The sequence below is a fragment of the Pipistrellus hanaki genome (genome assembly GCF_964339955.1).
Source record: "Pipistrellus hanaki genome assembly, chromosome: 10".
Lineage (NCBI taxonomy): Eukaryota > Metazoa > Chordata > Mammalia > Chiroptera > Vespertilionidae > Pipistrellus > Pipistrellus hanaki.
The window spans coordinates 7,985,795-8,001,212 of record NC_140512.1 but is presented as its reverse complement, the minus strand read 5'-3'; the positions used below and the strand labels follow the sequence as shown (position 1 = coordinate 8,001,212).

The window sequence follows — 15,418 nt, the reverse complement described above, 5'->3', positions numbered from 1 at the left end:
GCATGTGCGTGGGCACGTTCTCTACCTAGACAGAGTCACTGGCTTCACTCACTGACTCCTGCATTTGTACCCGGCTCAATTTCCTGTAGGTGCTCATCTACAACGGCCAGCTGGACATCATCGTGGCAGCTGCCCTGACAGAGAGCTCCCTGATGGCCATGAGCTGGAAAGGATCCCGGGAATACAAGAAGGCAGAAAGAAAAGTTTGGAAGATCTTTAAGTCTGATAAGGAAGTGGCTGGTTACGTGCGGCAAGTGGGTAACTTCCATCAGGTAGGAACGCGCGTTGGGGCCTTCGGCTTGTGGGAATGGGAGAGTGGGTTGAAAACAACATCTGAAAACACCGATCAGGCACAGCTGGCCTCAAGCAGAGGCCCACAGCAGCCAAAATGTGGCCCCTGCGGCCTTGCTTTCCACAGGGAAGAGTGGTCTGAGTTTCTGTTGAAGTACACAAGACCAAAGTGCAGGCATTGTTCAGCAGTGAGAAAGAGAATACTCAGTCCCCAAAAGGTGGATCGATAAGAAGAGAATTAGTGTATTTGGGAACAAAGGGGGAGCTTGAGCCAATCCCGTGAGGAAAGGACAATGCAATCTCCTCTGGCCAATCTATGATCATATTTGTGTATCACACATGGAGCCCAAGACAAAATCTCTCTACCTGATGCCCTAGTGTAGGGGTGTCGAACTCAATCAGAGAAGGGGCCAAAATCTAAAATCCAGCCTAAATCGCGGGCCGAATGGTTTACTGAACAGTCATAAACTGACAATGTCATAAACTGACAGCGGAGTGCAGTGATGATAGCGCGGTGCGGGCCACATTGCAAGGCCTGGCGGGCTGGATTTGGCCCGCGGGCCTTGTGTTTGACACATGTGCCCTAGTGTGACCTCCCCTTTAGGGATCAGATATTACTCCTGGCCACACTGGTCCACCGCACCTTTGCGGATCTTGGCTCCTCTGGACAAGGCTTCTCCAATGATTGCATGACGGTTGCACTGTTCCCCTCCAGAAAGTTTTTGGAGAAATTAAGAAAGCCCCTCAGCAAGCATCTGCTTAGTCAAGAGAAGAAATTTAAATGTTTTGGATTTGATTTTTATGGCCTTGATTTTTATGAAATTTAAATGTTTTGGACTTGAGTTTTTTATTTGAGGCAACTTTGAGACCTCGGTTTTGGCTCCCTGGGTATTTGGGATTCTAAATGCTCGAGTTTTCCATTAGGCAAATCCATGCTCCAAACAGAAATTAATCAGACACAGACTTCCTTGAAAGTACTTCAATTCGACATAATAAATGAGAGCTCACAAAGAATTTCATAAGGGGTTCCTGAGTTACTTTTATGTTAGAAGAATTGATAGATCAAGTAAAATTATGGGTGTTCTAATTTGCCTACCCCACCCTACTCATTCTAATCATTAAAAGCAAGTAAGAAATTTAAATATTGCCCAAAATGTTAACTGCCTTGCTGAACAAAAGAAACAGTTGAAAAGCCTATTTCTGAGCTCCGGTGAGAGGAATCTCTCCTTAGGCCATGAAGGGCAGACTTGGGGGCAATGGACAAGTCAGGGGTCCCCCAACTGCTCTCTGCTTCATGAGGAGGGTGGCAGCGGGCACACTCCGTGTGTCCTCCAGATCCTTTCACGGCTGATTCCACCACCTGCTATTCTGTGTCCCAGCCCAGCCTGTGAGTGATGCCGGGCTTGGCATTGCATATGTGTCCCGTGTGGCTCTGTGCATAGAGCAGCCGCTTGGGAGACCAGATCGCAGCTGCATGTGCCACAGAGGTGGACAAAGGGATCACCTGCCACTCAGAAGCTGGTGGCAAATATCACAGGCGCCCGCTGACCCTTCTCGTGAATGCAAAACACATTGAGAGGGGCATGGCACTCCCCCGGCTGCCAAAAACGGGCAACAAAAGGAACAAGGCCCACATATGTTTGTGATAGGGAGGGCTTCACCGCGCAGCATGTCATGTAGGTGATTTACACATGTTGGCAGAGCTCCTGCCCCGAAGTGCTTGGTGGAGGGTGGGGTGGTGGGTGGAGACGAGGGCAGGATGGAGGAGGGAAGAGGTCCCGGGTGTTAATAAAGGCATCCTCCGTCCAGCTGGACTGAGGGCACCATCCAAATGTCAAGCGACTGATAATGGAAACAGCAGACCTTAGCCATGGACTGGCTTTTCAGCATGAGACACACAGAACAGAAGCATGCATGTGTGTCTGCCAAAAAAGAAACCTCCCTCCCTGCCAAACGCCACAGCTCTTAATTTAAAAATCGAAACCAAAGTAGACTTATTTTTGGATGGTTCCTTAAAATGCCCACTTAAAGGAGTGGCAGCTCTCCGCAGGGAACAACGGGGTGCTGGGGAGAGGGAGCAGGTGTCCCCTGGACTCCCAGCAAGCCACGCCCAGGGAAACCAGGCAGCTGCAGCCAGCCTCAGAGGCCAGGTGAAGGGCAAGGGGGGGCGGGGGCGGGGGCGGGCTTTGGCATCTGTACCATCCTAACAATCGGACAGGGCCTTGTGGTCTGGGGCAGTGGCCTTTTCTGAGCCTCAGTTTGTTCATCTGTAAAATGCCAGGTTTGGACTGAGTTATCACTAAGATATCTTCTAAGAAATAGCTGAAATATCTGCTTTTCAGTAATGCCCAAAGGGGCTCGGTTAGCAAGAAATATAGAACAGCATAGTGGCCTTCAGTGCATATGTTTATAGGTATAGATATACTAGCATTGATTCAGGTATGTTATGTGTGTGTGTGTGTGTGTGTATGTGTGTGTATAAATGTATATGTGTGTATATGTATATATGTGTGTGTATGAGTATACATGTGTGTATATATGTGTATGCGTGTGTGTGTCTAGTCAAGTCAATATATATTGACTGAATAGTGTTACAGGTAGATCAGAGGTCTAATTCTCTTTCTCCTTGGCTGGTGACAACCCATGGCCATTGCTGTCAAGGCCACTTTGCTGCTTCCTTCGGGGTCTTTCTCTGTCCTCCGAATGTCTGAGTGGCTGCCATGATCTCTTTCGGTGTTGTCATGGTCTTTGAAATGCAGGACATTTTGCTCCTACATTACTGAATCGTCATCTGAACCCCACGGAAGTTTTGACTCCACCTTTAGAAATATAAATTTGCAATCGGAATACAAGCAACACTGATGACTTTCTTCAAGAACATTTTCCTCGAACAAATTTTATTAAGCTACATTTTTCTGGCAAAAGCATTGAAACCATTACAGGTTTTTCTATCTTTATTTGTATGAAAATATTTTTATTGAAATTATTTTCCATATGAACATTGAAAGAAAAGGCACTGGTCAGTTTTCATTCTTATCAAACCTCACTGGACATAGCTTCTAATATTATGCCTTTAGCATAATATCCAACAGGTCTGTTTTCCATGGTTGTAGTTTACATCATTGTAATTTTATTTTGTTTTCATTACCGATATCAGTTCAGGTTATTTAGTTTTATTTAGTGATTACAGGATGGAACCTCTCAGAGGGGTAACATTTTACAGCTGGAATGACTTTCAGATCTAATGTTCCAGATGGAGGAACAAAGCCCAGAGGTTAAGGGACTCTCCCAAAGTCTCCTACCAATTCCATGTCGGAGCTGAGATCCCAGGCCTTCTGGTTTCCAGTCCAGTGGTTTTCTGCTTCTCAAGAGTACCCACCTCTGGAATGACAGATTGGCAGCAATATGCTAATATATTTAAAATGGGACTCCACATATGTTAGTTATAATTACAGCAGGTCTGAGAAATAATGTGTTTCACCTCTAGGATTAGCTCTGAGGTCACATAGCTCACCTCCCATAGACAGAGCATCGGGTTTTCAGAAAGCACTAGAGCTGCTAAGTAGGTGGTGAGACCAGGTCCATGCACTGATAGGAAAAGTTATGACTCTATCTGGGAATTTGTGCTAAAAGAACAGATGCTAAAATTGACTAAGTTGAGCAGAGAAAACAGGGTAGGTGGGCAGAACCTTGAGTATGAAAGAGTATTTGGGACAGGGCACCTCGTTTGGAGTCTGGATAGTAAAAGCTGGGAGAGAAAGTGGAAGGGGATTGTGGGGCCCCTGCGGTAGGCAAAGGGGTGAGTATAGGCACTGGGGAGCCATTGAAGGTTGTTTGGGTTTTTCCCCACATTTTTTGTTGTGGTAAAACACAAAACATAAAATTTATCACCTCAACCATTTTTAAGTGTACAGTTCAGTGGTATTACATATGATTGTGGGCAACCATCACCACCATTCATCTCCATAGCACTTTTCATCTTGTAACACTGAAACCCTGGCCCACCGAATAGTATATCCCCACCCCAACCCTCTCCCTAGCTCCGGAACCACCATTCTACTTTCTGTCTCCATGAATTTGACTCCTTTAAGTATCTCAAAGTGGCAGCAGACAGCACTTGTCACCATGGAAGGTGTTTAAGCATGTGTGTTCTTTGGGAAGTTTAAAATGTTAGCAAGAGGATGAATTCAGGGTGGAGAGAGATCATGTTAGGGAAGTCCCTGGAAAACAGGGGATATATTAGGAGCTTTATGGGAAGAAGGTGCTCCCCGAACTTTCTGATACCTTCAGCTAGAGGTTGAGTCCAGAGCAAAGGAACCACCACCCTCAAAGCTTGGTCATTCTGGAGAGTCATGATCCATGGTGGGTTGTCTGGTATCAGGAGAGGAAGGTAGACTATGACGTTAGACAAACCTGGTTTGAATGTCAACTTTGTCACTTACTAGCTTTGGGCTGGTTTCTTGTTCTGTAAACTCAGAGGGACATCAGTTACTTCACAGGGTATCAGGAAGGCCACAGGAGCATGAGCAAGCCCTTGGGCCTGTGGTCTGCCACACCCCTTTTTGTAAAATTCTGGTAGCTCCCCTATAAATTACTGGATTGAATTTACTATTTTATAAATGGGGAACCAGAAGTTTCACCCTAGAAACTCACTTAAGGCTTCAAATAGTAGTCGTATCTGAGATTTGATAACCCTAACCAACCTTTCCCCTGCACCACTGTGCCTTTGAGCCTGAGAGGGCAGTGGAGTGGAGAAGGGTGGAACACTCTGGTTGGCCAGAACTAGCCCACATGGCTGCCCTTGAGTGTGTACGAGGTGGTGGTGGTCACCAAGTTGGGGTGGAGTGTTGGCAATGGACAGTCTTTGGCAGCGCATCTGGTCCACATGGAATCATTTGTCCCCTACAGGAAAGAGGGTGCCTCCAGGGAGGAGGAGGACGGGGAAAGCATGTTGTGCAGACAGAAAGCATAATTCCAGCTTCCCAACTGTGCTTTTCCAAAACGAACATGGTCTTTATTGCGTTTCTTTGACTACACACAATTAAGAAGAGAATAACCATGGTGCTTTGAGTGGAAGGATTTGAGGGTTTCCTCAGATAATCCACAGAGAGCTGGCCACCTGCCTTTCTTGAATTTCCTGCTGACAGATCATTTTTAAAAATAATTTTAAACAGCTTTGGGAGCATTATGAACTATTTCTGAAGGAAATAACAGTTCCAGGCAGGTCTTTACCAAGTTCTTGATTGCATTGACAAACTCAGAATAAGCAATGAGCAGTAAATGTGACTGGTTGAGAGGGAGTGAGCATTTAAGACACTATGTAATGGAGAAAAGTAACTGCTAGACAGATCGGAGACAATGATTACCAAATGCAGCTAATTCCCCGGGAAAATGTTTTGGCGTTGTTACAGAAACTGTTCAACAGGATCTTCATCTCTCTCCCAGCGCTGTTCCCTTCCACAAAGAGGGAAGTCCTGATTCATGGGTTCTTTGTCTCCATCTTTTAGACCTAGGAAAGTTCTTCTGTCCATTTATAGGAATCAGTCTGTGGCCAGCAAAACCAGAACATAGCAAACAACCCACATCCCACATCCTCAAAAGTAAAACCGCCTAGATCTCATGGCAGTCACAGGTTGGGTTCTCCAGAAGCAAACATTGAGGCCAAGTTTGGGATACAAGATGTTTACATTAGGAAGTGACACGTGTAAAAAGAAGGGGTGGGAAATCCAGCTGTGGCCAAGGCCATCTAAACCATGGCCAACCTGTAGGGAATCCAGAGAGAGTCTTTCACATCAGGCTAAAATGACCAGGCCTTTCTATCCCCACCTCACTCAGTCACCAAATGTAGGCCTCATCTTAGGAAAGACTGCTCTGTGCAGCTGAGGCAGACCCCGAAGGGGCTGGGCAGCTGGGGGCTTTCTGTTGCCTGGACTCGCTGCATCCAGGCAGCAAGTGCATCTTTGTAGGGGGATCTGATGGTGGATCTCTATGTCCATCACAATGGCCACCCCACTCACAGGAGCAGGAGGTTTACCTAAGACCACATGGGATATTGGTCTTTTTTTGTCTGTATTAGGTAAGCTTTCACCTAAGCTCCCAGTGTACCCATGTCTTCTATCTGCCTTGCTTTTCAGTTCATGTCAAGATTCCAAGATAGGAACAACAGATCTTTCAAGAAAAGAATAGAGCATTGTCAGGAGAAAAAAAAAAAAATTGTTTCTTATGGAATAACAAGTCGCACCAAAATGTAGTGACTTAAACACAGTAATGTATTAATCCTCACAATGATATGGGGGGTATGGGCTCAAGTGGTTCTTCTAATTCAGACTGAAGGTCACACATGATTGCAGACTGAGGTTACATACCAAATGCATTAGCTGAGAGTTTGGTGAGAGCTAGTCTATCCAAGATGGTCTCCTCTCCTCTAGGGCTCTCTCCAGATGGCCTCTAACCATGCAGTGTCCTGGCCTGGCCTGCACAGCATGATGGCTGGTCCCCCAAATTGAGAAGCAAAAGATACCAGTCCTTGTAAAGCCAGGGTTCCAAAGCCCATTCATTCTCTGGGTCATAGCAAATCACAGAGCAAGGCCAGATTTTATCTTGATGAGAAAAATAGCAAAGAATTTGGGGCCATTGTTGATCTACTACATTAATTAAATCGGTGTGTCTCAACCTTTACAAGTACAGATTCCCAGGCCCTGTCTCCAGATATTCTGACTTTATTGGTCTGAGGCAGGACTTGAGCATCAGTATTTGTCTTAGGGAATTCTAATAGCTTTGTCCTTTGTATGTGCTTTGTCCCTTTATTGCTACTAAAATGGCCTTCATCTTACAGGAATCCTGTGTGGCTTATGTTTGGATAAACTTCCACTCTGATGTTTTCTAAACTCTGTTTTCCAAACTCTGACCTATGATATTTACTTCTAGGCCAATCAGAAACCTGAGAACATAGTTTTACTCTAAACAAACCAGCCATTGAGCAGAAGCATCACATTTAGCAAAGTGCCTCCTAGTCCACAGTGTCTACTGGTGTGGCACTGCTTCTCTGAAATCTTCAGCCAAGACCTGAAGTCAAATTTCAGATCACAGTCTCCACCATGCATCATAGGTTTACAAGTGGCCTTTGTTCTCTCAAAACACTGACAGATCGAAGGTAATTCAGACTTGTAGAAAAACTCTTTCATTCATTCAAAACATTAGCTTCCCTTTCCCAGCAGAGTTTTTGCCCTATCCTGAAACAAGCTGATCCTCCATGCAGTCTTTAGGTAGCAGTGGATGTGTGTTGCTTTCCAACACAGACACCATTAGATCAAGCATGGTCTACTGTAAACACCATCCACAGAGTTCTCAGCAACATGTGGTCCACCAGTCACAGTGAACTTGTTCCTGGTTTTTACGTCCTTATTCGTTGTTCATGTGCTATAATGGATGAATACAACTAATTCCATGTCAAAGCAAAAATTCAAATGCATCAAAGCCTTATCAGGAATAAGCTTAGCACTTCCAGGAGGTGATCTTTAGGTTATTGAAGAAGGGTTCTTAACCTGGGTTCAGGCCTGTGCTTAGGATTCAAGGGGTCAGTGAAATCAGAAGGGAAAAAGAATTGCAGCTTTATTTGTACTAACTGCTAAGCATTTCCTCCCATTATGAATTTTAAAATTTAGCATTTCCTGCCATTATGAGTGCAGGCAACAAACCACAGTAGCATTGGCAGTGCCTTTAACTTTGTCTCCATTAGAAAGCAGAAGTATCTCCATATCAAATACACATGTCATTGCAAATACCATAAAACAGTGTTTATGGCCATCACTACTTTAAAATTATAGTAGTTATCAGACCCATTGGTAGTTCTTATTGAATATGTTGATATATAAATATGTATGTTACTATATCACAAATGTGTTTCTTATTAGATGGATAATTTCAATGTAATGGCTTCATGTGTGATCTATTTTATTATATACTAGAGGCCCAATGTATGGATTTGTGCACTGGTGGGGTCTCTTGGCCTGGCCTGCACCCTCTCGCAATCTGGTACCCTCGGGGTACATCGGAAACCTGCAGGCCAAGCGGAGGGAGCCCTCCGGTGCACGAATCCATGCACTGGGCCTCTAGTATCCATATAAGATCTTTGATTAATCTCTTCCTTCCCTCCCCCTCGCCGCTTCCCTCTGAGATTTATCAGTCTATTCCATGTTTTCATGCCTGTGATTGAGCATCTGCCTTCTGGTGGTCAGTGGGCATCATAGCTACTGGTCAAATGGTTAAATGGTCACTTAAGCTTTTATATAGATAAATATTTGTATAATATACATATTACACTATATATATATATATATATATATATATATATATATATATATATATATATATTACATTTTAAAACATTATTCTAAGAGGTGTCCCTGGCTGCACTAGATAATAGCCATAGAAATCCATGGCACTAAAAGACCAAGAACCCATGTTTTACACTATTTTAATTGTTAAAAATAATTTATAGACCCTCACCAACCCAAACCACTGACCACCTTTGGTGACTCCAGATGGAGAAGTTACAAGCTTAGCTATCAAGTAGACTTGAATTTTATTTCTAATGTATTTCAATGGCAACTCTAACTACTTCTACTATCACCATACTCCAGTGACCTTGTAGTATAGGGATTAGGGCTAGATACTATGTTAGACCCGGTTTTCCTCCTTGTTACACCACTTCCTAGTTGTGTGACCTTCAGCAAATTAAGCTCGCCAAGAGATTCCTCATCTGTGAGGTTGGGATAATATTAACTACTACCTCTCTCACGGGAGGATTGATTATTAAGATTAATTGAAAGAATGCTTATGCATTACTTGACACTCTACCTGGCACCTAGTAAGCATGTAATAAATACTTCTACTGCCTTTATTGATGTCCAGCATTAATCTGTTTTCCTCTAAGAGGGTCCTTAAGAGATACTGTGTTTTAAAGGCTCAAATGACGAAATGGACTGAATGTTATTTATCAGAAAGGCCAGGACCTACTGTAATTGTATCCAGGTTCATCTTCACTGTAATAAGGAAACTCTTGATGATACATGGAAGAAATATTGGTAGAGAGGGCTATGAGGTATTCTGCACTTTGCTCCATGGCAGTCTAATGATAGCACGTAAAGTGGCTACATCAAATAATGAGATGTTTCTAAAGCACTGAGCTCCTTCTAGTTGAACAATAATCTGAGCCATCCCTGTTGACAATAAATGGAGCACCCAACCTTTTTGTTTTTGTTTTTCCCATCTGGACTTAGCTTCTAACATATGGAAACAGAGAAGAAGAGGAATATGGAGTTTAGATTTAGAGAGTAAAAAACAATCCAGAAAAAAAAAAAAAAAAAAAAAAAAGACAGTCAAATATTTGGCAACTTGCTCTTCTGCTGTCCAGCATGGAGATGTGGGTGTTTGTTTTTGTTCCGAACATTTATTTTTTTATGCGGCAACCGGAGTCCCAAGGTTTAGATTCTGGCAGCAGCTCTGTCTCCTTCGAGCTGCTTTCCAGAAGGGGACTTCCCGAGGTTGCCTTTGTTTCCATTCAATTGCTTCTCTATCTCCTCCCGATTGGCTTTTAGGCTGACGGCCCATCTCCTCCTCTCTGGGTTGGCCAGAAGAAAACAGCACAGCAGAGAACATGTTTAATTTCTTAAAGATTTATGTTTTTTTTGTGAGTTGGCAACATCAGAAGGTGGCTTTTCTCTTCTTAAATTAAAAATTGAATAATAGCCAAAGAATAGGTATACTATTTGTGTAAAAGTAAACAAACAGTGGTAAATGAACACTCTTAGACTTAGCCAGCTAGTTTAAGAAATGCAACATGAGCGTGAGTTTGCCCTCCCCAATCCCATCCCCTTTCCTCACTGCCCTAGATTTTGTTTCCACCATGCTTTTGCCCTTTTTAAAAATTAGTAGTTTTATTACAGTTATGAATCTCCATCAACATATCTCCATAAATGATATTTTACTTTTTATGTTTAATTTTAGTGATTGCTCTGTATGTATTTTGCAATAACATACGTTTGCTATGCAAGCCTTTGTGAGAGTCACCCATGTTGATATGTGCAGTTGTGCCTCATCCTTTTTCATCGCTGTATAGTATTCTGTTGTGTGCTTCTATTCTCTGTCCATTCCACTGCTACCGGACATTTGGGTTGTTTCCAGTTTTCTACAACTACAAATTTTGCTGCTGGGAACATTCTTGCACATGTCTCCTTGTGCCCTGTGTATAAGAGTTTCTGTTAAGAATATTGCCTAGAGGTGGAATTGATAAGCTTACAGGATTCTAGCGTCTTCAACTTCGTAAGGTAATGCCAACTTGTTATCCAGATTGATGTATTCTTGCCAGTAATGTGTAAGAATTCTGGTTATTCCACCGTATTGTCAAATTTTATTGACCTGTCTCTAGTCATCTTTTCCTCGGGCTTCAGTTGAAGAAGGGATTAATGTCCTTCCCATGTCTAACACTCATGGCTTGCTTTCTTCTCTTGCTGTCTTTCCCATCTTCTTCTCTGGCTATCATTAGCCTGAGACCAGCATCCACGCACAGGGATGGGGGCCGATGAACATGTCATGTCTAAGTGTTGGTGCTGCTTCGGTTTCTCAGAGGCATTTTTCTTTTAGGATGTCCTGAGCTGAGGTTGGCTACCAAAATATCCAGCTTTAAAAAAAAGAAATGTATTCTTTTGGCATCTTTTTACATCCACTCACTCACAGTGGCTCAGTATAAGAAGCAACTAGATAAAATAGACAGATTTCAACTGACATCGTGGCTTCGCAGACCATTTGGGAGAAGGACCTGAGTATTTTTCCGACACAGCACAAGGCCCCTCACTTCCATTACTTTTCCATTAAAACAACGAGGAAGGGAAGTTATTTAGAAATTGCTTTGCTCTGAGTCTTACCAGAAAATTAAGAAAAATTGTAATTGGCAAATATTACTCCCCAGTCCCTGAGCTAGCATTTCTCACATCTGCTTTCCAATATCCTTCTCATTGCCATGGCTTGATTCATTTCCCAGTGCTCGGCACAGAAACCACACAGAATTACTTAAAAAGAAAAACACTGATTTTATACAGCATTGTGGAGACACTAGGAAAAAAAATGATGGCTACCCCACATTATAAATTCTAAACTAAAACAATTTCTCCCTGTGGTGTTTGAAGAAAAGGCACAAGTTTTAAGAGCTGCTATTGAACAACTCTCTAAATATGTGTTTTAAGTTGTTGTTTAAATGTTTTGCCTTTTACAAGGGCCCCCATAGCTGGTCTTAACTAGTCTCCCTCCTCTCCAATCTCCCCTCCTCTTTGTGCTTTTTCCGAAAAGCAAGTCTGGTCGTGTTTTCTCTGTTTAAAACCTTTCTCTGACTACTACCTGCAGAACCAAGCCCAAGCTCTTTACTGGAACGGTGATGATGGTTGATCTGGCCTTGGCTTCTTTCACCAACTTGACGTCTCACTCTCCCTTTTTCCCAATTAGAATTTTGAAAAAGAAAACAAAACTCCTTATAATTTTCCAAACACACCCTGCTGTTTTGTCAGCCAGCAGTTCCCATGGGCTGCCCTCCCTCTTTCTCATAAGGCCCTTTCTCCTCGTCTGACTGACTGCCTGGAAGCCTCCATGCACCGTCCAAAGCTAAGCTGAGACGTCACCTGTAGGAAGCCCTGCTCCCAGAATGCCTCACTGTCCTCTCTGGGTCACTTTCCCATGACAGGTGCCACACTGTTTGTTTGTTTGTTTGTTTGTTTGTTTGTTTTAACTCTGTAGTCCCGTTTCACACTGAGCTCATTGATGGCAGGAAAGATGTATACTTTCTGTTGGTAGCAAGCCCATAGCACAGATCCTGGCACTCAGTAAATGGTCAACAAATAAGAATTAAAACCAAACTGGCCCCTGCTTCATGCCTATGCCCTTCTAGTGTGTGTGTGTGTGTGTGTGTGTGTGTGTGTGTGTGTATGCCAGTAGCAAGAGCCTTGCACGAGCTCTGGTGCTCTGAGTATCTCTGAGGGGCTGTGAGTCCATGTCTTCTAAATTTTCCTATCAGACTACGCCAGGGCTGGTTCTTGCTTGAACTCTGCCCACTCTACTAATTGTTGGGAGCTTAGTCCAAGTTCCTCCTTTATCTTCTGCTCACCAGACAGCAGGTGTTGGGTCCGAGCCCCTCTACCTGGGGCTGGACCTCCTAAGATGCCAGGTCTCAGACAGAGAAGCCATGAGAGGTTGTGGGTGCATGAGAATGCATCTTTATTGCTGAAACCAGTGGCCAGATAACCATCAGACAAGAACAGTCCTCACAGCAAAGTCCACACAGGCAGGCAGCCAGTGCTGGTGCACACTTATCTTTCACAGAAAGCAGCATCAGCCTCTGTGCCCACAGCTGTTATCTGAGCAGGCACACGCTGCCTCCCAGACTCACTGCCTCACATCATAGCGGTATCTGAGCTCTCTGGCTCAGCAGCTTCCTCTGTCTCTCCTGCCCAGCTGCTCTCTCTAGCAGACTTCTTCTCACTCCATCCTCAGCTGACTCCAGCCTACTCCATCCAACTAGCTGGTCAGTACCCTATTTTATACTACTTAGACAAAGAAGGTTTTGTGCCAATAGTTACACCAATCATATTGGCCACTGAAGGGCACAGTGTGCCATGTGTCCTTGCACCTGCTCATGGTCTCTTGGCCTGATTAGGAGTCCCAGGCTCAGAGTCCTTGCACATCCTACTTAGGCACATGCCCAGAGCAGCCTTTGGCCATTCTGGTATATTGATAACAAGGCCTCTGCTCCGACTGGCCTTGACTATCCGGGGACCTGGCATGATTCCCACAGTGTGTGTGTGTGTGTGTGTGTGTGTGTGTGTGTGTGTGTACTATAATTCTCAAGAAATGCTATTGTCACTCCCCACTTGTACACACCACAATGTCTTCTTGGAAACAGACTAGACATGCAGAGATAATGAATAGTTCAAAACAATCCACTCGGAGCCAAAGGATGCGCTGCTGATGTCAGCTGAAAACTATTTCCTTTCTGTGTGACATAGGGGGAGTGAGGGGAAGCAGCCTGGGAAACCAATTTATGGAAGATCCTGCAAAAGTTTCATTATCTCCAGGGCTGACTGCAGTGTCCTCTCCTTTTAAAATACTGAACCCTTGGTATTTGATTTATTTTCCTTTCCTTAAAAAAGGACACAGCTTGCTTCCTGAAAACAAAGGGAATAATAAACAATAGCAACTCCCAATTTTACTCTGATTATTTGCCAAGAGTCCTCTTGGTTTATGTGGTTCTTTTTCGTGAGAGAGGACTTCGTATAAAAGAATTCTTCTAAATTAAGCTACCCAAATATGCACTTAGCTAATTCCGAGGGAGCTAATTTATTGTATTATTTAAAACATAAATTGGATAGCAAATCTATTTACCAAGGTATAGCTGCTAGGCAATGATGCATAATCTTCTCTTAGCCATTGAGTGGTCTTTAATACTCTATTGAAATTTCACAGAGAACCATTTCATCATGGGAAGTGAATAAATACGAAGAAGTTTCACATCTAAAGTACTATCCACACAGGGAGGATGGGTTTTAAAACTTTATGCTATTTGAGGAACAAAGAAGGAATTGGATTTGCTTTTTAAACAGTGGCTTTTTTGTTGTTTAACTTAAGGAAGTGTAGGTCGGGTCAAGAAATTGCTTGTGGGGATGTTACACAGAGCCAGAGAGTAAACAAGGTGGAGGGTGGAGTGGGGTAGAGAAATGGACAGGGGGACGAAACAAAATAAAGTTATGTTGAGACTGTTCCATTGTCCCCTGGACTCAGGGCCCCGTTTTGCTTTGCGCCATCTTTGCTTTGGCAGTAACAACTGTGGACCTTGTTTTCTTTCAAGTAATGGCATCACGAAAATGCTGTGCCCTTTGGCATGTTCCATATCAGAAGTCCCTGGACATTTGCAGGTTTTGGGTCCTCTTAGGCTATGGGCCAGGAACACAGTTAAACCTAGGAGCCCTGTCTGGCCAGTTGTCCCAAACAGACCCACTCTGAAGTGTTTCAAGGGCTCTGACACCAGCGGAAGTTCCCTGGAACCCGGTGGTGTGCCCTTCCAGGACTCTTGCCAATTTCACTGGAACTAAGTTGGGGAGCAGGGTTGGACACAGGCGAAGGGGCGTTCTCGCCTTCCTGCGGGTATTTGCGACCCGGCCCGTCTGATTTCCTGAGCCAAGGTGTCAGAGACGTTTCGACCCACGAATGCAGACTGTAAAGCTAGATACTGAGGAAGGGTCATTCATTTACCCATTTGGGTGATTTATTTTGAGAAAGAGGAAGAAAGCCCAAATACTTTATCTTTCCCCAGTAGAATCAAGACGTCAGAGAACCAGTGGCCTGAGGGTGAACGGGGTTGGAGGGGGAGAGACGCTGATCTGTAGTGGCTGTCTGTTGCCCTGGTGGGAATACGCCCACCACAGCTGGGTTCAGCTACCAAGGCAACGTCCTGGGTGTGGAGCAGGGCAGCGATGTGCACAGGTGCCAGAGCCCAGCACTCCACTGTGAAGTCCACCTGCTGTGTCTGCAGGAGACACAGTATAAGCAGGCTGGCTGGCTCTGGCTTCCATGTCACCGCCATTAGCATTCCCTGCTGCCCCTCTGCCCTCTCCTCCCACTCAGTCTGTCCTCAAAGAAAAACTATGAATGCAGATCGTAAAGCCAGATCCTGAGGAAGGGCCATTAATGACCTGGATTGTGCTTCTTATCCTCTTGTGGCTGTCAAATATAAAACTGGACATGGAGGAAGTGGAGTTTCTATTACTTTTTAATTGCATCAAATCCTTTTGTTGTTTAAGTGGGTTCTTAAAAGGGAAAAAAGACAGAACAGCTTTCTCTCATTCTGCTAAGACAAGTAAGGTCTTGCTCGCTTGACATTTCTGTGTGGGGAGAAGAGGGTGTTTGGCATTGAATGTGGCGGAAGGGGGTGGAGGGAAAGAATGGGGTGGATCCTGGTGTTGGCAGACGTAGGGCTAAAACTCACTCTTGGTAGTTAGGTCAAGTCTATTGACAGAGGCTAGAGCTTGTGTTCAAGCTGCTTTCTTACTGTCACTGGGACATTGCCCATGGGAAGGAGGGGCTC

The 15,418-nt window shown here is 44.2% G+C and overlaps 1 protein-coding gene across 2 annotated transcripts in view; it reads left to right on the top strand.

The window, feature by feature from the left end:
• The window catches only part of CPVL (carboxypeptidase vitellogenic like), a 96,377-nt gene that overhangs the window by 74,738 nt on the left and 6,221 nt on the right, over positions 1-15,418 (top strand). For both annotated transcript variants that reach the window (XM_084897027.1, XM_084897028.1), the window contains exon 12: positions 90-272. In XM_084897027.1, coding sequence (XP_084753153.1) covers positions 90-272 — 183 coding nt within the window. The remainder of the gene's footprint in view (positions 1-89; positions 273-15,418) is intronic.